The sequence below is a fragment of the Psammomys obesus genome, unplaced genomic scaffold (genome assembly GCF_907164565.1).
Source record: "Psammomys obesus unplaced genomic scaffold, mPsaObe1.curated_primary_1811, whole genome shotgun sequence".
Lineage (NCBI taxonomy): Eukaryota > Metazoa > Chordata > Mammalia > Rodentia > Muridae > Psammomys > Psammomys obesus.
Window position 1 is genome coordinate 801,465 of NW_026586589.1, and position 22,225 is coordinate 823,689.

General features: G+C 51.8%; 1 protein-coding gene across 1 annotated transcript; it reads right to left on the reverse strand.

The window, feature by feature from the left end:
* Window positions 1-3,186: 3,186 nt before the first annotated feature.
* Gdap1l1 (ganglioside induced differentiation associated protein 1 like 1) lies at window positions 3,187-21,436 on the reverse strand. Its single transcript, XM_055602405.1, has 6 exons — window positions 21,150-21,436; window positions 13,265-13,457; window positions 11,805-11,978; window positions 7,203-7,300; window positions 6,182-6,296; window positions 3,187-4,508 (listed from the first exon to the last, which is right to left on the reverse strand). Exons 1-6 carry the CDS (start codon window positions 21,327-21,329, stop codon window positions 4,165-4,167), a joined length of 1,104 nt encoding a protein of 367 aa, XP_055458380.1. The 5' UTR covers window positions 21,330-21,436; the 3' UTR covers window positions 3,187-4,164.
* Window positions 21,437-22,225: the final 789 nt, after the last annotated feature.

The following is a 22,225-nucleotide window of genomic DNA, read 5'->3' on the forward strand; positions in this document are numbered from 1 at the left end:
GGGGGGGGAGGAGGAGGAGGAGGAGGAGGAGGAGGAGACGACATGGGGCTGAACAGATGGCTCAGTGCTTAAGAGCACTGTCTGCTCTTCCGGAGGACCCACATGGCAGCTCACAACTGTCTGCAACTCCAGTTCTAGGGGACCCAACACCCTCACACAGGCGTACCTTCAGGAAAAACACCAATGCTAAATAAGCAAAGAAATACATCATTTAAGAAAGGCAGTCCCCCGCAAACATGTCACAGCCTGACAACCCTTCACGGGGACTCTCTTCCTCCGTGATTGCGGGTTGTGTCAGGCTGACGATTAAAACTACCACCACACCCCTCCCACTCCTGCCTCTGAGTCAGCACTCCCCCTGCTGCCCAAGAGTCCTGCGCATTGCGCTCCTCTGCAGCACCCATGCTGGAGCTGAGCACTGGGTCTTGTCGCTGAAGATCCGATGATACTGCAAAAGAAACGTGGCAGTGGCCCTCACCGTGTGCTGTGCTGCCCGCGTGTTGTCTTACCCAGGAGCGGGAGTTACAGGGGCACCGAGGTGGACCGCTTAAGGCTGTGCTCCAGGGTAGCTGGGGTTCTGAACACAGGATGCAGCCAATCCTGTGCGGGTTGCTCCTGCCGTGGGGCCGTGGGGCCGTGGGAAAACCCCCGAGGCCAGTAGTGCTGAGGTAGAAGTGAAGGTGCCTGCTCCCATGATTCCGTGTGTCTCAGTCTCAAAACTTGCTTCCTGTCATAGCTGTCTTTACTGTCTGTTTGCTGGGATTTAGAATCACACCCCTGGGCCTATGGGTGGTGGTTTTTTTTTTTTTTTTTTGTTTTTGTTTTTGTTTTTTTTTTTTTCAGAAGGTGTAGCTGAGGAGAGAGGACCCACCCTGAGTGAGGGAGAGACCAGGCTGGGGACCTGGACTGAATTAAAAAGAGAAGAAGGAAGCCAGCTGAGCGCCAGTGCCTCCCCTTTCTCTCTCTCTCTCTCTCTCTCTCTCTCTCTCTCTCTCTTTCTCTCGCTCTATCTCTCTCTTTCTCAACACAGTATGAGCAGCTGCCTCATCTTATATTGCCTTGCCTTCCTGCCAGGACACATCTAAAAACATAAGCTGAAACAAACCCTTCTTCTTTCAGTTGATCTCTGGGTATTTTGTTATAGTAATAAGAAAAAGTAGTTCACTTCCCAGACTGAAATTTTGGACTTTGATTAGTTAAAAAATATTTTTATATGTATGAGCATTTTTGCTTCAAGGGAGGCCAGAAGAGGACATTTCGGAGTCCCTGGAACTGGAGTTGGATGGCTGTGGGCACATATGTGGGCACCAGGAATACAACCTAGGTCCTCTGGAAGAGCAGCAGGTGCTCTTTACTGCTGAGCCACCTCTCCAGCCTCAAGGGCTTTGCTGGTTTCGAGATTATGGTTCCGAGTAGGAGTACATCAATGTTGCTGTTGAATTAGACATTCAGTTTGGACTTACACTATTGGCACGGTAGGCAAAAACATGGTTTGTTTCCTGGCTGGGCAGATGGGTACTGACTGCTAAAGGCACACAGAGTTGCTTCTCTACCATGGTGGCTCAGAAGATAATGGGAAAGGGACTACCATATCCAACCATAAAAGATCAACAGAAAACCACAGCCACCCAAGGACTACTGGGGTGTAAGTCATTTTCCAAATAAACCCCAACTGGTGGAGGCAATACTGGAAAGAGAGGTGATAAAGAATCGTGGTGGTTCAGGGATCAGTTTCAGAAACTGATAGGATTTTCCTGTGTGTGTGTGTGTGTGTGTGTGTGTGTGTGTGTGTGTGCGCACAATGCAGGCTGAATAAAAGGAGGCTGGCAATGGTTACATTTGCATCTAATTTGTATATTAAGTATGCGAGGGAGGATTGTGAATGCTGGAACTAAAGGAGGCCTGAGCAGAATCCGACTCCTGCCTCCTCCAGAGAGGAGACTGAGAGAAGGGCTCCGGGAGTCTCGTTTTGGAGCGAGGAGGAGCATGTCCTTTCATATGTGTTTACCCCACTAGGACCCATGTGTTATTCGTCATGAGGAGAACATTTATTAGGACTGAGAAGGGTCTCCATGGGATGCCCAATAGGGTAGACAGTGCCAGAAGGTTCCTGTGTACGAATCCCACCCTTGTCCTGTCTTGGCTGTGGCTATTTTTGTGTGTATGAAAGTTTTGCATGCCGAGTGCCTGCAGAGCTCAGAAGAGGTGTCCAGTCCCCTGCAGGTGGAGTCACAGATATTTGGTGAGCCACCGTGTGGGTGCTGGGAATCGAACCTAGGTCCTTTGTAAGAAACACAAGTACTGTACATTTTGAGCCATTTCTCCAGCCCCATCTTTTTGTTGTTGTTTGTTTGTTTTTTGAGAGAAGGTCTCATGTAGTCCAGGCTGGCCTCAGACTCACTCACTACCCGAAGGTGACCTTGAATTTGATCCTCCTGTCCGAGCCTAAGTGCTAGGATTACAGATGTGCACTGCCATGTCAAGTTTGTGCAGTGCTGGGAAATCAAACCCAGGGCTTCAAGCATGCTAGGCCAGCACTCTCCCAACCGAGCCACATCCCCAGCCTTACTTTTTTTCTTGTAACCTTGCTAAAAATACACAAATTTTTTATACTTTGTTTTGTTTTGTTTTGAGACAGGGATTCTCTGTGTAGCCTTGGCTCTCCTAGACTCTCTTTGTAGACCAGGCTGGCCTCGAACTCACAGAGATCTGCCTGCCTCTGCCTCCCCAAATGCTGGGATTACATGTGTGCACCACCATGCCTATTTTATACTTTATTAATTTATATTTGGCAAAACAAATGACTATGTTCCCTTTGGAATAAGTTATATTCTCAGTCTTTGAGCATTTTAACATGTTTCTCCCACTTAGAAATTAGAAATTGTATAAGCTTGCCCTGGGCAACCCTAAGAGCAAATGTAAGCAAATGGACGTAAACTGTGAAGTTCTGTGCCCAAATGAAGTGGACTTATGACAATGTCAGAAGCGTAGACTGTAGGTGAGGCTGTACTTTGTCCTTCCTTGGCCTCCCAAGTGCTGGGACAATAGGCACTTGCCACCTTTCCAGGTTAGCTTGCTCCCCGGCAGAGCTGGTCTGGAAACATCACATGTCCACCCCTCTGTCCTGACTTTGGAAGGGAGAGCTGAGTAGACCACACACATGGGTTAGAAACGAAAAGCAATGGCTCCTCCTAGATGCTTTATTGGGGACTCTAAGCGTGAGCGGCAGTGACACCCAGACCCTTTTCCAACATGCAGAAGGCACAGGAAAGTGAGAACCGGGGGCAGTGTGGAGGAGAGACCCCGCTGCATGCAGTACGAGGGGTTTCTGGGAAGATGGAAAGGTGGAGGTCATGAGGGCTGCACCCCTGCTCGTGAGCTGAGACGACCTTGGGAGGGAAGGTCGAAATGGCTTTTGCTGAAAGTCCCACCTGGAAGGGTGGGAGCTCAGCTCAAGGTAGGAGTGGCTGATGGCTGCGGCCTTTGGAGGTTGCTAGTTAAGTGCCAAACCTCACCAGCTGGACAATGAGGAAGGGGGTGAATGGGATACTCATGGAAGTTAGTTGGTCCCAGCCATGGATGGGGTTTTGGGGTGCCACTGCTTGGCTTGAGCCAGTGCTGTCTCGCTCAGTCCATGTCCAGGAGAAGAATGAGACCCCTTTCGATCCTCAGAGGCCTCCCACAGGGACTCTGGCTCTCCAGTCCCAGACAGAGGTACTGGTTGGATGAGTTGAGTCTCCATGTTGGCTTTGTCCTACAGAAGAAGTCCCTGCCAAGAGGGAAGGGGAGGCTGGGGTCAGGTCCTCTGAGTCCCCAGCACCTCCCAGAATCTGGGCCCTGCTGGGTGGAACCTCCTGGGACTCACCTCAGATCCTAACCAGTCCCCACAGTAACATCTTGAGTCCTTGAATCAGAAGAAAAGACATTCGGGTTTCCTTTCTCGCTTTTTCTCTGTGTCCTCTGGGAGAGCCGTGGCCTCAAATCACGGCGTTGACAATGTCTACTTCTAAACTATGGAATGTTGTCACACTGACAATAGAATTACTAGGAAGAAGGGGCAGGAAGTTCTGTCCAGTGCTCATGGGACAGTAAGTTACTGAGAGGGAGTTGGGAAGCACACAGCACAGAGACACCGCCAGTCATACACCAGGCCCTGGCCTGGCTCTAGATGTATTTTTTCTTGAGGTACCAGTAGGCAAAGTAACCCATCCCACCCAAGGAGCCCATGAGGAAGGACGCCCCAAAGAAGGATGGCGGTTTCCGCTTGACCAGTCGGAATGCATTGGGAATGACAGCTGACAGCAAGGTGGTGTGGATGTCACCCAGGACTTTCCGGAAGGCAAAGCGTCTCTGGACCCTCTCAAAGAAAGACTGCAGGTTGGGCCGGCTGCCATCTTCCCAGTATTTCTTGGACAGTCCCAGGAACTTGAGGCGGTGCAGGGTGGCTCCCAGGAGGACATCAGCCAGGGTGAAGGCACAGCCACAGAGCCACAGCTCGCACTTCTGCCCTGTGAAGGGAAAGGACACCTGGCACTCACTTCTCTGGTCTGCCTGCCAGTGCCTCCTGAGGCCATTTTTCTCCCGAACCTTTAGCAGTTGCTGCCATAGCCTTATGTGCTGCCTTCATTTTTCCTTTAGGCCAGCTGACCTGTAAATTCCAAAGAGCTACCTTGTATTTTTTTCCTGGGTTTTGTTTTCTTTGTTTCCCTAAAAAGGACAAGGTCCTGTGTATCCCAGGCTGGCCTCCAACTCACAATGTAGTGAAGATAACTCTGAGCTTCTCATCCTCCTGTCCATACCTGAGTGTTAGGATGTAGATCTAAACGACCACATAGAATGTATGCAGTCCTGCATTTAGAGATAGTGCGGTGCTGGGGGCTAGGACTTTGGTAAGCACTCTACCAAGGGAAGCATTCCCCAGCTCTCTTCTTTTCCCTCCCTCCCTCCCTCCCTCCCTCCCTCCCTTCCTTCCTTCCTTCCTCTCGGTGACATGATGAACTCTTTTTTTTTCCGTTTCCCCATAGTCAGCCTGCCAGTATGTCTGATTAGCTTTTTCTTCAGACTCTGGTGTCTTTTCTTCCACCATCCCAGTCGCTTCTCCCACCCACGTGATCACAGTGTTTCTTAAATGGTCCCCCTTGCCTCAGCTTCTGCCTCCTTAAGTCTGCTCCCAGCACAGCAGCATGCAGAAGGATCCCGTCAAGATCTACGTGGGATCCTGTCAAAACGGATGCGTCATGGTCAGAGCCGAGCCCTGTGATCTTACTGTGTGATTCTCTGCCCCCTCCTTCCAGACCTCAGATTCTGCTCTCATCCCTGACCCTTTACTCTTACCCACCACACTGACGTCCCTGCAGATCCTCACGCCAAGCCCAATCTCACCTCAGGGCCTAGGCACTGGCAGTCTCCTCTGTCTGGAACAATGTTCTCCTACCGAAGTGATGGGCTCAGTCTATCTCCTTCCATAGGCCTTCCATGTCTTTTCAAGGGGCTCCCTAGACTGCCAGTTTAAAACCAAAGGGGCTGAGTGTATAGCTCAGTTTGGTAACATGCACTCGGCCCTAGGTTGGAGCCCTTTCCCTGAATGAGATGGGAGTGGTAGAGCATGCCTGTGATCCCAGCATTTGACAGGAGGAAGCAGGAGGATCAGACACTTAAGGTCATTCTTGGTTACAAAGTGAGTTCAGAACGAGCCTGGGCTACGGGCTCATGGAGCAGACTGGCATGGAGGGGACACCAGGGTAGAGTTGCTGTAAAGGTGTGGGGGTGGGTATGAGGCTGGTGTGTCAGGGTTAGAGACCTTCTCTGCAGCCATAGGGGTCCTTAAACATCCCCTTGCAGGGCCAAGTGAGACAGTGGGTGCTAACAGTCAGCGGTCAGCATCCTTTTCACCCACGGGAGTGAGCACATGCCATGCTGTGGGTATTCTGAATGTCTCGTGTCACACAGTATCCCAATGGTTCTGCCATTCTCCCCACTCTGTATGCAGGAGACTGAGGTTCCAGTGTAGGAGGGACTTGTCCAGGCCCTAGAACCTAGGTCTGCCTACCACCCTACCCGGCACTCAGATCCTGGTCCTAACCAACTGGGAGGGTTCTGCAATCTCTGGGAGAAAGAGAGGATTGGCAGAGTGGGTAGGGTAAGCAGGTGGGCTGAACCCTCTACCACTCATGGCACCCACCCTCATTCTCCAGTTTCCTCTTCTCCAGCTCTGCTTCAATCTGGTCCAGCACCATAGCCAGCTCCCCGAGGATCTTCTTCAGGTAGCTCACATCATCATGCTCCAGGATCTTAGCCTACAGGCAGGACAGGGAGGTGCTCAGGCATGAGCTGTTGTCATGGGACTCATGCTATCCAGAGATGGAGGAGCTCTGCCTAACACCCTCCCCCACCCACATAACCCTGCCTTCAAATACCCCTCCGGTGTATGGCATGGCCCACCATTGCAGTGTGCTCTCATCCAGGACTGAGCCAGTCCAGTGAGCTTGGCCACCTTGCTCACATCCCCTGGCACAGAACTGGGGGAATGCCACTACTATGTGCTGGGTGCACCAGTATTCTTTTCCCACAGAACGGCTTGCTGCTATTGAGAGAGCCAGAAGCTCAGAAGCACATGGAAGATGACCCCACCCACCAGGCAGTCTGTAGCCAACGGCTGACTGATACGGGGTATCAAAGGATGGCCAGTGATATGGTACCCTTTACAATCCAGAGCTTTCGGAGGGGTCAGAGGAGGCTCAGCCACATCCCCTTCCCTACCTCTCCCATGTCCTTGGAGCATTCTCTCCATACTGTCTGATGTAAGAACCCGTGCTCAGGGCTCTGCTTCCAGGGACAACATAAGAAACCAGAGGCTGGGGGGGGGGTAGCTGCACTGGCTTTCCATGGCCAAACAGCCAGGGTAGGGTCAAGGAGACGTGACTGGAGGGCCGAGCCAGTACTTTTTCCTGTCAAAGCATCTGCTGATCCTCCATTTACAGTTGGGTTCTCCTAGTTGTCCCTGTCTGTGGGAGGGAGGGAGGGAAGAAGGGAAGAAGGGAGAGGGGGAGAAAGGACACATAGTAGGGCACTCACCATAGTTGTTCCTGTCTGTGGGTAGGAGGAAGGGAAGGTAGGAGGGAGGGAGGGGTCATGGGCAGGGCTTTCATTGTAGCTGTCCTTGTCTGTGGGAAGGAGGGAGTGGACACCAGCAGAGCACTCACCATAAGCTTCTTCTGTTTAGAAAGGTAGGGCTCAGAGAGTTGTGGTTCCTCTTCATGGTCCAGTTTCATGAGGTCTGTGGTGGCGTTGGCTAGATGTCCTGGGATAGAATAGGAAAGGTCCTGTCTCCCTGCTCGCTAGGGCCTCTCCTTCCCACATGACCAGGAGAGGGCCACCTGCCTAGGGCACAAGGGGCCAATAAACCTTGTTGAAGGGGAGACTGTAGCCTAGAGAAGGAAAGAGGAAGAGGAGGAAGAGGAAGGGGAGGAAGAGGAAGGGTTCAAGGAAGGGGAAGGGGAGATGATGCTGGAAATGTGTAGAACCTGAAACCCAGAGCTGCTCACCTTTCCAGAATCCCCTCCTCCAAATGAAGCCAGCCCCACTTGGGATGTCCTCAGAGCCCCTCACCTCAAATCAGGTCCTGTAGTTTCTTCCTCCAGCACTCCTCACTTGTATACTCCCCATCTAGACCTTCAGGGCTCAGTGCCCACCTGTGAACTCTCACTCGGATGAGTTTCACAGGGTTTGCCATGTAGCCCTTGCTGGCCTAGAACTTGCTGTATAGACCAGGCTGGCCTTGAACTTGTGGGGATCCTGCTGCCTCTGTCTCCTAAGTGGACTGGAAGTTTGCATTATTCTACCCTTCTCCACTCTCACCCATCTCTTCCAAAGAGCTTCTCTCCCTCCACCCCCACCCCAGTCTACAGCTTATCCTAGCCCTTCAGACAATGTCCTAGCTGTCAGCTTGCCTTCAGGAACCATGGGATCCATCTTCAATTGCTCTGTCTCTCACTGAGCTGCTCCTAAACCTCATCTCCACCAGGTACATTTCAGACACTCAAATAAATCCCCATGTGCCAAACCACTTCAAACCCCCGGGCCCACATCTCCTTTCCTGATATAACCATGTCCTCTCTCTATTCTTTCTTTTATTTTCTTTTTTCTTTAAGACTTATTTATTTTTGCTGGGCAGTGGTGGCACACACCTTTGCTCCCAGCACTTGGGAGGCAGAGGCATGCAGATCTGTGAGTTTGAGGGCAAGTTCCAGAACAACCAAGGCTACAAAGAGAAACCCTGTCTGGAAAAAACAAAACAGAAAAGATTTATTTGTATTTATTTTTATATGTATGGATGTTTTGCCTGCATGTGTGTCTGCACGCATATGTAATACTCTAAAGAGTCCTGAAGAGGGTGTCAGAGCCTCTGGAGCTGGAGTTAACAGTTTCAGCTGCCCTTTGGGTGCTAGGAACAGAACACAACTGCAAAAGCAACAAGTGCTCTTACCTGCTGAGTCATCTCTCCCGCCCCCATGTTCTCTGTTCTTGAAAGCCTCCTTCTGGATCTAGTTGAACATCTCCCCTTAACTTCCTGGTCTGACCTTAGGGCCTTTGTTCCCAGTGCTCTACAGACCTCTGCCAGGAGATGCAAAGCTACCAACCAGAGCTGCCACAGCAACACGACTCATCTGTGGCCTCCATGAACAGCTCTTCTTGCACGCTGCAGTGTGCAGATGTGGTAATTTGGGTGTTGGTGTATTTATCTCTTCTCACAGAGATCCTGCTGAGCTGCAGCTACATGAGACTCACCCCTGTTCACTGAAAGCCCAGCACAGGCCTGGGCCAGAGCAGGTCTCCACGAGTGTTGAAGGAAGAAAGGAAGGGGATGAGCAAGAGTGTGAGAGGCTGCAGCCATTTGCTCTCTGTCCTCTGAGGTCTCCTCACCTACCGACCACATGTTCTGGTGCAGTCTTAGCAAACACTGTCAACTGGCTCCTTCAGCCCTATGCTATATTAACTCTCACTGATGTTTTACGAATGTGAAATGAAGCTAATTTCTCTCTCTTTCTCTGCCTTTCCTTCTCTCTATCCTTCTCCCTCTCCCCTCTCTCCATGGCTGCCCTTGTGCCTGTCTTTAGCCTAGCCTATGGGGAATACCTTGGACCATTTTCTTTTTTTTTTAAGATTTTGTTAAAAGATTTATTTATTTATTTATTATGTATACAGTGTTATGGCTGCATATATGCCGCATACATGCCTGAGCGCCAGAAGAGGGCACCAGATCTCACTGTAGATGGTTGTGAGCCACCATGTGGTTGCTGGGAATTAAACTCAGGACCTTTGGAAGAACAGTCAGTACTCTTAACCTCTGAGCCATCTCTCCAGCCCTGCCTTGGCTCATTTTCATAGTCACTGCAAGCTGGCTTTACTCTTCTGCACCCTATGGGAGCCCCCTTTCCCCACATCCTGTGGGATCCTGAAATTATGGCTGATTCAAAAAAAAAGGGGTGAAAACTGGGCCCACTCTGAACCTTGTTGCCTTCCAGGTCCTATGAGATGGATCAGGACAAGATTAGTGCAGCGCTCACAGCCCAGCCAGGCCATGTCCCTACTCACCTAGATGACAGCCAAGGTTTTACGCCTCCTCTCTCAGGGACTCTGTCTTTGGGAAATGCATTACTGCCCAGTCAAGGCCCACTGTTTCTCTGTAAAGCTCCCTGTCCTCCAAGCCTGCTCCTCAGATCCACACAAAACCCGGCTGCTGCCCCCTGCTACTCTCTGCCCCACTATCTTTCCTTCGGCTCTCGACCCCTGAACCTGTCCTACCTCACAGCTTGACATGATTCCCTACCCACCTTTCATGAATGTGCCTACTTGTTCTTTGATGTTGCCACAATCCCAGGTGCTGGGATTCTGTGACCCTGGAACCTCAGTGTTATGCTGACCCTGATATTGGAACTAGATTTTACAGACATTAAAAATATACATAATTAAAAACTCAAGCAAAAGTAAAAGATGTACAATAAAAATACATCTCTTCAGTCAGGTGTGGTGACCAAAACATCTGTACACACAGCGCTAGGAGGCAGAAGGATCAGGAGTTCAAGGTGATGCTCAGTTATATAGTGAGTTCAAGACCAGAGTGAGCTACATGAGACTGTCTCAAAGACACACAAACAATCGGCTGGAGAGACAGCTCATCGGTCAAGAGCACTGACTCTTCTTCCAGAGGACATGGGTTCAAATCCCAGCACCCACATGGCAGCTCTCAACTGTCTGTAACTCTAAGTTCTGATGCCATCACCCAGACATACAATACGGGCAAAATACCAACATATTAAGTAAACAAACAAACAAATAAAAACTAAAAACAAAACCCCAAACAAAACAAATCCATGTCTGTGTTCAGACTGTTAGCTGTTCCCCGGAGACTAACACTATTGCAGTTTCTTGTTCAGCTTTCCAGAAACGTCCCTTGCACCGAGAGCCCAGGGCATTCTTCAGCACTTGTTAGAGCAGGTGGCACGCTGTGTGCTCAGTCCTCTTCTCTTTCTGCGACACGTTAGCGTATCTTTGAGAACATTCCATGTGTCTATTATTTTTTCAGTATAACAGCTTCATGAGTTTTACTTAAGTCTCTAACTTATAGACCCCAAGGTTGTTTCCAGTGAGATTTCTCACTCTGCTGTGGTAAATCCCCCCTCCCACCCCCATTCCCCAACATAGGGTTTCTCTGTGTAGCCATGACCTGGAACTTGTTTTGTAGACCAGGCTGTTCCCAGAACTCAGAGATCCTCTGACTTCCAAGTGCTGGGATTACAGGTGTGCACCGCCACCCCTGGAAGACATCTTTGTATGCACTTCTTGGTGCACAAGTTCAAGTGCGACCTTGGGATAATCTTCACGGTGTGAGCCATTTTGGCAGTTGGTACAGAGTGCCACCCCCACCCCCCGGCAGGTATCCAAATTTCCTTTCTCTTGCACTGTCATCACCTGACCTTGTCTTTGCTCTCAGGTGACCCTGGGGTGGCAGAAGCTGTGTTTATCTGTTGGCAGCCTCATCGGGGTGAGGCTGACTGAATGGGAGCAACAGCATACACATAGCTCCTGAGTCTTCCTCAAGGCATGCTACGAGTTAGGGGTGAGTTCCACAACCTGATTCATGCCCACCTTTGCACATCAGTAGGACAGAGGAGGATAGGAAGGAAAAAGAGGTAACCACTTACTGGGTATCTAGGACCTATTAGACATGGTCGTGGTTCTTCTGCCTCCAGGACCCGCAAGTGCTCTAACAGAATCTAGACTCGAAATCTCATGAATAAACTATTGTTGGGCCATCTGGCTGGATCTAATTTGCATCCACTGACTGTGGGCAGGCTGGAAGGGAGGAGAGTATAAGGGTGGCCCTGGATCAGAAAGCAGAGACCTGCTGGGTGTCTTGTCATGCTGGGCAGCCTTCTGCAGAAACTCCACCCTGATGTCGCTCAGTGTTCTTGGCTACCTCTGCAGGGCCTTCCCCAGCCTTTGACCTGAAGTATCTGCAGGTGGGACTGCTCTGGGGGTGGGGGGTGGGGGTCTCACAGACCCAAGAGAGGAGCCACTGATGGATAGGCATCTGTGCAGTTATCTGAGGGGGGTGGCAGGGGCCGGGGAGGGGGTGCACAGGGAGGAAAGCCGAAAGGGAGAGAGGGAGGGAGGGAGGGAGGGGAAGGATGAATAGACAGACCCCAGGAGTGGACGTGTGAGGTGAGGAGGGAGGACCTTCCGTAAGGAAAGTAAGGAAAGCGTAAGGAGGGTGAGCGGAGGGCTCTGTGGGGAGCACTCACTGCGGATCTCGGCCGTGGCGTACTTGGGGATCATGGAGTCCGTGGTGAGCTCAGGGTGCAGGATGCAGCCGTGCGTGTAGGCGTCCATGGGCAGTGCATCCAGCAGCTCCCGGTACTGCAGCACTCGGGCGTGCTGTGGGCTGCCCACCTCTGGCATCAAGGCCACCACATGCTCTGTGGATACCACCAAGAGCTGGAGTAGGTCGATATCTGGCCCCACCTAGATACCAGCCCCTAGGAACCCAGGGCCCCAAATGTCATGCTCAGAGGTCCCAGACCAATCCTTCTGGGGCTTAGCCACTGGCTACTGGGGATCCTGGTGACGCAGTGGTTACTCTGGGTTCCACTAAGCTGTCCTCATGGGGCCAGCACCTCTTGATACCAAGTGGAGGAATATGCCCAGTGTTGCCTGCTTTCCATAGGCTGAGAAGCTGGATTCTTACAACTCTAGCTGCCTTGACTTGGCAAAGAATCATTCATACTTATGTTTCTTTTTTGGGATGGTATCTCACTCAGTATGCAGCCTAGTCTGTTCTCAAACTAGAGATTCTCCTGCCTCAGCCTCCAAAGTACTGGAAGTACAGGGTATAAACATGTGCCACTATGCTCAGATAATTTATATTCTTTAAAAAAAAAAAAGTTGTTTTGAGGTTGGGTGAGGTGGCACAGGTTTTTAATCCTAGCACCTGGGAGGCAGAGGCGGGGGGGATCTCTGTGAGTTCAAGGCCAGCTTGGTCTGCATAAGAGTTCTAGGCCAGATAGAGCTACATGGGGAGAGCATATCTCAAACAAACAAACAAACAAATTAAAAAGTCTTGATTTGAGATGGGGTATCATGTAGTCCAGCATGGCCTAAAAACTCAACTGAGTCTGGCCTTGAACTCCTGATGCTCCAAGCCTCTACCTTCTGAGTGCTTAAATTATAAGCATGTGCTACCATGTCCTACTTGCAAATTCTTGTTCTTAAAAATAGTACAAGCCTGGGCCCCAGGCCCACTGTCTCAGCTGTCTGAACTTCTACGACAGGAAGCATCTAAGCCTACAGAGGTCAAAGTCAGGGAGAGGGAACAGGGGGGTTCTGGGATGTCCTGTGAGCGTCTTCAGGGTTCCATGCCTGAGAGCATGCCAATAGGGTTTCTGGGAGTCTGGTTCTCACTAAAGGGTCATAGGGTACTGGGCCCTGAGAAATTTTGATCCTGTCTACGGGAGCCTGAAGGAATCCTGACACCAGGGCTGAACCTGAACCTGAAGGAGGTCCTGGCAAAGGAAGGGGGCTATACCTCAATTGACCTGGCTTATCTGGGCCATACCTTTCCCTGGAGGTGCCAGGGAGAGGTGTGTGGCTCTGGGGGCATCTAAGGCCCGACGGTAGCCAGCGGTTTCTTTGGGGGAACCCTGAGTGCTGCCCATGGCTTGCTTAGGTTCAAGATGCTGCTCACACCTATGGGGGCACAGCATACCTCCTATGAAGGTGCGTTCCACGTAGTCAATGATCTGGTCGTAGTCACTGATAATGTTGTCTCGGTGGATAATGACGGGCACCTCCTCACCCAGGTTGAGCCGCATGAACCAGGGCTCCTTGTGCTCGCTCTGAGGCAGGCTCACATCCCTCTCCTCACAGGGCAGGCCCTTCTCTGCGATCACCAGCCGCACCTGCAGGTGCCAGGGTCAGAGCGGGGGGAAGGCGGGTGGACACAGGGGACACTCTGCCCGGGTGGGGGAGGCGTGCAGGAAGGGAGGTCAGAGGTCACACACAAGAGGGGACACTTGCTTGCAGCCCATTCTCGGGCACTTGGATGGGGGGTGTGTGGCTATGGCTCAGGGGCATATGCTAGAGGGTCTCGCTGCCCTAGGCTGGAACACAGGGAAAAGTACTGCCCAGTGGTGCAGGGGCTACATGTTGGGCTGGGGTTCCATCTGTACAGATGTGAGTAAATTGCCTAACTGCCCCCCAGAGTCCAATGAAAGTATTAATAGTTCCATGTCTGTGTCTAGCACACAGATGGTGCTCAGTTCATGCTTATTGTTTCCACGATGCAGACACTGAGCTCAGATTCCAGGGGTGGATCTGGCCAGGAAATTCACAGAAATTCCAGTTGTCATCAAGACCAAGAGCTAAATGCCTCAGATGATTTGGGGGACAAAGTGAGGTAGAAGAGAACGTGCCTGTGTCCAAGCAGTCCTCCTGAGTTGCTCCAGATACCTTCCCATCTTGATTGCCTGGTTGGATTCTGGCAACAGTAACCAGGGGTGAGCAGAACAGGGAGGGAGCTGAAGCCAAGAGAGGGTAGGCATCACGGCCTACATCACACAACAGTTTAGCAGCCAGCTTATAACTGGAAGCAATGGTTCCAGGCCAGGGCTCTCTTCTTTGAAGGTATCCTCTGGGGAGTTCCTGGGGCTAACCTCTCCTCCCTTATGCCCCTAAGGGGACCAATGAGGCTGGCCACTCTCCTGACCCAGGCTGTGTCGGGGAACTGGAAGATGCCTAAAGCTCTTGTAGCCTACCCTCACATGTGGGGTGAGACCCAGGAGGGAGATTAGTCTCCTCCCTGAAAAGGGGGCAGTGGCAATCCACTCCTATGCTGCCCTCCCATCTTTTGGCTCCAGTCTAGGGCCGGGAGGCCGTCCTTGAAAGAGGCAGAAGCCATTCTTGAGCAGTTACGTCTGCCCACACCCCACATGGCAAGTCCCAGGCTGAGCATCCCAACCCGCTCCGAGATTCCAGGGTAGTGTCAGAAGAGGAGTCCTGATGTCAGAGTCACAGGCTTGCTGTGTGTGTTCCAACCCAGAAGATGGCTTTAAAAGTCTCCTTACTTCTGGGAGCCCCCTGCTGTAGGGAGTCCTAACGTGTTCCCTCGGAGGGCTGTGGAAGGAGTAAAAGCTCAGTCCTGTATGGTGTTCCAGCACACAATAGGGTTAATGTGTATTAGCTACTTAGATTAGACCAGGTATTCTGGCTAGTGTTTTGTTTTTATCAGAGCAATAGAAAATGATGACACAAGGTTGGTTTGGGAGACACAAACTAGAGTCATTTGGGAAAAGGGACTCTCAATTGAGAAAATGAGCCAACTGTAGGCTAGTCTGTAGCAAATTTTCTTGATTAATTATTGGTGTGGGAGAGGCCAGGCAACTCGGGGCAGTGATATCTCTGGGCAGGTGGTCCTCAGTGTACAGGAAAGCAGGGCGAGCAAACCATAGGGAGCAAGCCAGTAAGCAGCACCCCTCCATGGCCTCTGCTTCAGTTCTCACCTCTAGGTTCCCACCTTGCTTTTGTTTCTGCCTTGACTTCTCTCACTGATGGACTGTTTGTTACCCGAGAGTTTGAGCTGAAATAAACCCTTTCCTCCCCAATTTGCTTTTGGTCAGTTTTGTTTTTATCACAGCAGTAGAAAACGAAGACACCAGGTTTGGGAGACAGAGACTTGGAATTGAAGTCTGACAGGATATTTGCTGTGTGATCTGAAAAGGACTTGACCTCGCTGACCTCTGGTTGGGAGCAGGCTGCGATGGAATGGTGTGGACAGAGTCCCAGCACAGGGGAGTTAATCCATGGTCCTAATGCGGTTGGACACACACACACACACACACACACACACACACACACACACACACTGCACTCTGACTTGGTGTCCTGGAGCCCTTCATGGTCCACAGTCACAGCTAATGTGAACACCCTTCCTTCTGTTTGGTGGCTGTGCAGAGGGAGATGTAATTCACCCTTGAACAGCTTTACATGCTCCACTGGCCAAAAGCTAGCCCTAAAAGGGGTGGCCATGGGATAAGACGAAATCTCTAGGTTAGACATGGGGACCCAGCTCATCCTCCTGGTGTGCTCTGTGTGTGGCTTCAGCTGTCACTGACCCCTTCTGGGACCCCTTTGCCAGCTTCTTCCCTCCCTCTCTCCATCCCTTCCATCACCTCCCTCTGGGGTAGTGGGAGAGGTTTCTCATGCTACCAGAGCCAGGAGGAACGAGTGCAGAGCGAGCAGCTGGGGCGGCATCTCTTTGCTCTAGGTGTGTGAGTAGGCAGGTACGAGTGGGCATCTGTGTCTGCATGTGTACAGCGTGCTGCGGGAGTGTAGAGGAAGTGTGTGTACTCTGCCTGGTAGAGTGTGTGTACTCATGGGTAGGATGTGTGTGGATGTGCTTATGTGAGCCCATGGTTTCGATGGATGTGTGTGTGTGTGTGTGTGTGTGTGTGTGTGTGTGCGCGCGTGTGTGCGCGTGTGTGCGCACTCGAGCACATGTGTGGGCATGTACCCTGCAGAAGCCCATAAGCTTTGAGGTGGATCTGAGCAAGACAAAACCAGGTCCCTTCTTCCTGTGTATCCCAGTGGCCTTTGGCTCTGCCAAGCTGGGGGAAGGGTCTCCTGATCAAGCTGGAACTTCCTAGTGGCCAGAAAGACCACACCAGGCCTTTGCCCTTGCCCTTGGCCTTCTATCCTGTCAGAGCACCTTTCCCCAGAAGCTGTACTCTGGGCTGTGCCCTGAGGCTCCCTTGAGGGAGTCAGGTATGGGCTTCTGCCTGGGGAGGGACTATCTTTAGAGACACAGTAGCCCAGCTCGGAGCCGCCTCGGGTCACCCTGGCAGATGGCCAAGGAGACTTTCACCTTTAGAGGAGCTGAAGGCCAGAGCCCAGTGCCATCCTGCAGGGAAGGAACCCAGAGACGAAGCCAGGCCCAAGGGAAGGGCACACAACCCCCACAGCCATCTGCCACTCAGTCTCCTGGAGACTTGGCTAGACCCAGGGGGTCACCACTCTGTGTGGCCATCTGCAGGGAATCTACATCCTCTGTGGGTGCCTAGAAAGTGCTTCCTGCTGCTTCACTGGGCTGGCACACAGTGCGATGGTTGTGATGGCCTGGGTTGGCTCTTCTACCCAGTAATGTAGTTGTGGTGTGACTTTGTGAAAGGCATTCAAAATCTCTGAGCTTTATTTATCTTTCCAGTGTCCCCTCCCCAAGGTAGACTATTTATGAACAGTTGCCAGTGTATTGAAGTAAATACTTTTTTTTTTTTTTTTTGAAGCTTGCTTCTCTAAGCCAGGCTGACCTCTCCCTCCCTATATAGCCAAGAATGACCTTCAACTCTCACCCTCAGGCCTCTCTCTCCCTAGTGCTGGGTTTACAAGTGTGTGCTACTACACTACACCTGGTTTATCAAACACCAGTGGTCTATGAATACATCACTTTTCAGTTTTTGTTCATTGAGAACCCATAAGCCAGACCTTCCTCTAAGTGCTGGAGGCCCTGCAGTGAACATAACAGACCCGTTCTGTTATTGCTGACATTCTAGCACGTCAGATGAAGGTAAAATGTGAAGACAACAGGGCAGGGCCACGGGTATCAGGGTGTCAGAGAGACAAGGACAGCTCCGAACAGGAGCTATAAGATATAACATCTCAACACAACTCTAACAAGGTAATGGCATGGTCCACACGAGGACCTGGGCAGGGAGTTCCAGAGGAAGAGTAGCTCCCACAGAGGCACATAAGGACATGTCTGAAACATCAGGAAGCCAGGGTGGATGTGTGAAGCCCAGGAATGGAGTACAAGAAGGATTGTATACTGGGGCCTAATGAAGACTCCCAGACTTGGGCAGGGGGGCATGTGCAGGTAAAATACACTATCTAACACGACCTGCCGCCAGGTCGTGTTAGATAGTGGGCTAGTGCAGAAAGACGTGTCATTACGTAGAGCAGTGGTATTAAAAATATTTTCATAGCTGACTTTGAAAAAGACTGGTTCCCTTTCTGCTCTAATGACCCTATCGTGACACATTATTCAACTGAAAACAGCATGCTGAGAAGGGTTCATGGACTTTCTGCGCTTCATCCTGACACTCAATCAGGTTGCAACCCTTGGGGCCATTGTGAGGACACTGGGCCTCTCCTGGGGGGCACTAGAGAACTGCTGTCGGTGCCTGAGCAGGAGTGTGCTGCACATATGGCAGGGCAGGCTGGTAGGAAGTGCCCAGGATTTTGGAAGGCAAGGTAGTTGGTTGCTCTTCCAGTTCTTGTATGGTGTCAGGAGGATTGGTCCCTGGCAGGACCCAGACCTAAGGCTTTTAACTCTGGGGGCTGAAGGCTGGGCTAGGGCTTCTCACAGGCACAAGCCAGGACAGTGGTAGAGGCCAAGAAGAGGGAAGGGGGAACCTTGAATCAGGTAGGTTTCAGGGGTCCTGAGAGTCACTGTCATAGATATAGCAAGGTCATCACCAGGTCACTCTCTTATATTCTTCTGCTGGGCCAGGTGCTGTCCTGACAGCCTTATGCGAATGAAATCAGATACTCCCTACATATACTCAGGGATGTGATACCAGGAGCTATGGATGCTCTAGCACTGTCAATATCTAAGCTTTACAAGAGGAAGTAAGCCTAGAGACTATAAGTAACCTGGCCAAGATACTCAGTACCAAATAGCTTAGTTCTTTAAAAAATTAGCAGGTAAAAGGGGAGTGGTGTGTGTGTGCGCGCGCGCGTGTGTGTGCGTGTGCGTGTGTGTAAGGCAGAAGCCACTGGGATAAGAAAGGCTATTCTTTCTGTATGGGGAAGGAGGGATTGTGGCAGGTTGTAGCTTATATGTTCTCATATTGAGGAAAATACGTAAGGTCCAACGAGGGCTGAGGACATATCCAACCAGTGGAGCTAAGGTCCTCTGATTTCCTAATTTTTGCCTCTCTCAGCCTCCCTCCTTCCCTGAGAGAAAGAGGAAACTAGAGAAAGAACATCCTTAGGAACCAGGCTCACATTCCCAATATGCAGCCATGTCTTCTTCCAAACCCGCGTAATGCAGGCGCTCTGTGTGCGACCGTGCATGACATCATTCAGCCCTCACACCCTCGGATGGAGTTGCTACTGAGAAGACCAAACAAAGTGAAACCTATAGAGGTGAGGACACCCAGAGGGCCATGTGGCTGAGAGGGACAAGGACTGAATCTGGTTCATGCCACAACTGCTGTCTTCATGGTAGTCAGTGATCACAAAGTCCTTGGCTCGTGCCATGTACTTTCTAGATGATGTCCAGAAGCACATGTACTGCCTACTTTCAATGACCTCCCCCCCCCCCCAGTTTACCAAATGCATAACTGAGACACGAGAGGCAAAATAATGTGTAGAGATTGTCCTGCTAGTCAGAGCCAGCCTGCCTGTCTGGGCCCAGGGTCTAGGCCTTAGGCTCCTGAATGGTCTCGCTGTCCTCAGGATCTAACACAGTCCCCAGTGCCCATGAGGACTGACTTCTCTGAGGCACCTGTGGGGAGAGTCTGTTGCGAGCATGGCTTCAGGGCCAAAGGGGAAGATGGAATGCCCCTGCTCAGTTCCTACCACACTCCAAGCTCTTAACACACACTTGTGTTCTGAAACCCCCCCCCACCCCCAGGAAACCTGCAGGGGCCAGAGAGGAGGCCCTGTTTGCAGTGAGGATGTTGAGCTACATCCAGGTGAGGTGACGTGCCCAGAGTCACTCAGAGGGTGAGCAGCCAAGAGCAGATGAATCAGGACATGTGGTTGCCAAACACATCTTCCTGAGTGCTGCTTTTAGGCGGCTGTGTCTGTGCCCTGGTGGAGAAGGCAGGAAGATGCCTCGGCTAGCTTGAGAGACATTCAGCCTAAAGCAATGTTGCTGTGAGTGGTCCCTTCCCTCACTCTAGCCCGCCTATGTCCCTGTGCTCAGGCTGAACTGTGAATCTTCCCGGGGGAGGAACAGGAGAGCCACTTGAGGGACAGCAGGGGATGCCTCCCCCCTGCCCCACATTGTGTCCCACTCACTGAGGTCTGCTTCCTGAAGGTCTGGGTTGGGAAGGTTCTGGGTTCTGGAGGTCAGTCTGACCCATCTTCAAATCCCCAGTGCCTTGTAAAACCTGGGGACACACTCAGCAAGCAAGTAGGTGCTTGGTAAGCACATGCAGAATGCATGGGCAGGTCTCAGAATGACCTTGGCTGTGTCTGACTCTTCTTTATCCAGCAGGTCCCCCACCCCCCTTGATGCTGAGACTCCAGCCCAGAGCCCCATTTAGTGTTAAGTGTAAGTTCTGCCACTGAGCTGATCCCCAACCCATCCCAGAACACTTTCATGAATCCTCATACCCTTATCAGCAGACCCTCCATCCCTCACCAGACATCAGCACCAACACTTTCTGTGCACAATCTCACTTCATCTTCACAGTAGCTACCTGCGGAAGTGGTGGTTGCCCCATTCTACAGATCAGAAACAGCCTTTGGAGAGGCATACAGGGGCGTCCAAAGCTTCTTAGTGGGCCAGCAAAGAAGACGGTTCTCCCACTGGGCTCTGCCTGGCCTCAGGACTCTAAACTGGGTGACCAAACCGTGATGGGTGGCCCAACCTTCTCAGTATCACTTAGACTATCCTTTAGACTAACTGAGCCATTTGGGGCAGAATCCAGCAGACTGTGTCTTAGCCAAGATTTCAAGGCACGGTGGGGTGTGAGCAGAGCCAGCCTGGAATAGTGTTGTGTCACCCCTTAAACAGCCCCTCCAGCAACTCTACCAGGGGGCTAACGTTCCTGGTGGCTATTATTACCTCTATCACTATCTCATTTTCCAGCTTATAGAACTGAGTCTGGACCAAAACACAAATCCAAGTTTTTGGTTTCCAAAAACTGATCCTCCCCCTCCCCCGCCCCTGCGTGTAAAATGGATGCACGGGACAAGAGGTGGAAATCAGCAGCTCTGCCTTGGACGCAGGCCTGGGCTCTGGCCATGGTGCTGAACCCACAGGCTACAAACAGGACTGCTACCCACGATGGGACACTGAGTGGCTCAGAGGCAGGTGGGCACTGGGGCGCAGTATCTGATCTCACTCTCACAAAGCGGGAACCCCAGTGAGAACACTAGGGTGTACTTTCAACTGCCTTTACCTTAAAAAGTAGGGGAGTGGTGTGTGCCTTTAAGAGCAAAACACAGATCTGATGGACAAGCCAGCTGCTCTGAGGGGATGGGTTAACTCCTTCCTTCTCAGCTCTAGAGAAAGGGTGACGGCTGGGGGACAGACTTTCCAAACCCCAGACCGAAGAAGACCCCAGCCAAAACGAGGGCCTGGGATCTGTGCCCTGGGGGCTCACGGTGTCTGGGACAGCTGATGGGATGAAGGCTTCCTCAGCTCAGCCCCATCAGGCCGCTTGCCAGCAGGGCCGGTCTATCCCCGGCCTTTGTCTCTCTGTTCAGGTGTCCCCAGGAGGGAACGGGGCCTAAGGAGATTCTCCTGGAATTGGGGCTGGGCTCTGCGGCCAGACAGGGCAGTTCCCTCCGGAGAACCCCGGAGCTTCCTGCCCCTCTACCCGGTCCCCTCCCAGCCTCCTGTCCGCACCCCGCGCCCGCTCTACCTTCTGGGAGCTGAAGGACTGCGTCCAGTGGTACAGAACCAGGCTCTCCTTGGGCCAATGGGCGGGGCTGGCTGCCTCGGGTGCGTCGGGGGCCTCCACCGGCTTGGCTGCATCGCTCTCCAGCGCGGAGATGGGCCACCAGCTGCAGTTGGTGGGGGTCAGGTTGTTGGGGGTCGCCATGACAGCCCGAGATCCGAGGAGGAAGGAGGCGGCTCGGCGGCGGCTCGCTGGCGCCCAGCATCACATGGCCTCGCCGAGCCTTCCCCTCTCTCTCCTCCCCCTCCCCGCGATGTCATTACTCACTGGGTGCAGGGGGAGGGGCAAGGGGATCCCGGGCTCTTTCCTCCTCCTCCCAGCTGTGGGTCCTCCCTGAAGGCCCCAGGGAGGGAAGGATGCGGAAACCAGGGCCGCGCCCCCCAAACGCTCACAGCTGGCGAGTCACCTGCAGAAGATTCCACCACCATAACGCGTTTGTGCCTTTCAATCTTGCGAAAGCACCTCTTAGTTTAGATAAATGGCAGTATAGAGGTTTAGCCCTTTTTCACAAGTAGTGTCTGGAGACTGCTCTATTTGAAACTGACTTCCAGCAGCAGAAGGGAGTGAACTACAATTTATTAGCCACATTGGCACTTCCTCTCTACCCGGGCACGGCACTAAGGGTTTTGCAGCCGTCTATCTCTTTGGTTTGTTTTACCGAGGAAGAAAGGAAGGCTCAGAGGAGAAGCGACCTTGCTGAAGGTCACCGAGCTGTTAACTGGTGACGCTGAGATTCAAACTCAAGGCTGGCTGCCTGCAGGACAGGACCAGCTGGTGATTCAGCAGTCATGCAAGCAGCAACTCAAGCCCTTTCAAGGAATCATGTGTTTCAGCTATGTGGACATGACTTTCCCAGATGAGGAGGGGTGCCATTGGTGGGATCCTAGCTCACACCTTTACCCCAGGATAATCAGCCAGGTAGGGTATCTTGAATGTTCTTTGGAACTTATGTAAAGGTCCTTAGCAAACTCATGCTTCCTTTAGAGAATTCTATCTATCTATCTATCTATCTATCTATCTATCTATCTATCTATCTATCT

Coding starts and splice junctions, on each gene's coding strand:
- Gdap1l1 (XM_055602405.1), bottom strand. CDS start 21,329: ATGGCGACCCCCAACAACCTGACCCCCACCAACTGCAGCTGGTGGCCC. Junction 13,458..21,149: donor AGTCCTTCAGCTCCCAGAAG/GTAGAGCGGGCG, acceptor TGGCACCTGCAG/GTGCGGCTGGTGATCGCAGA. Junction 6,297..7,202: donor CTAAACAGAAGAAGCTTATG/GTGAGTGCTCTG, acceptor TCCTGCCTGTAG/GCTAAGATCCTGGAGCATGA.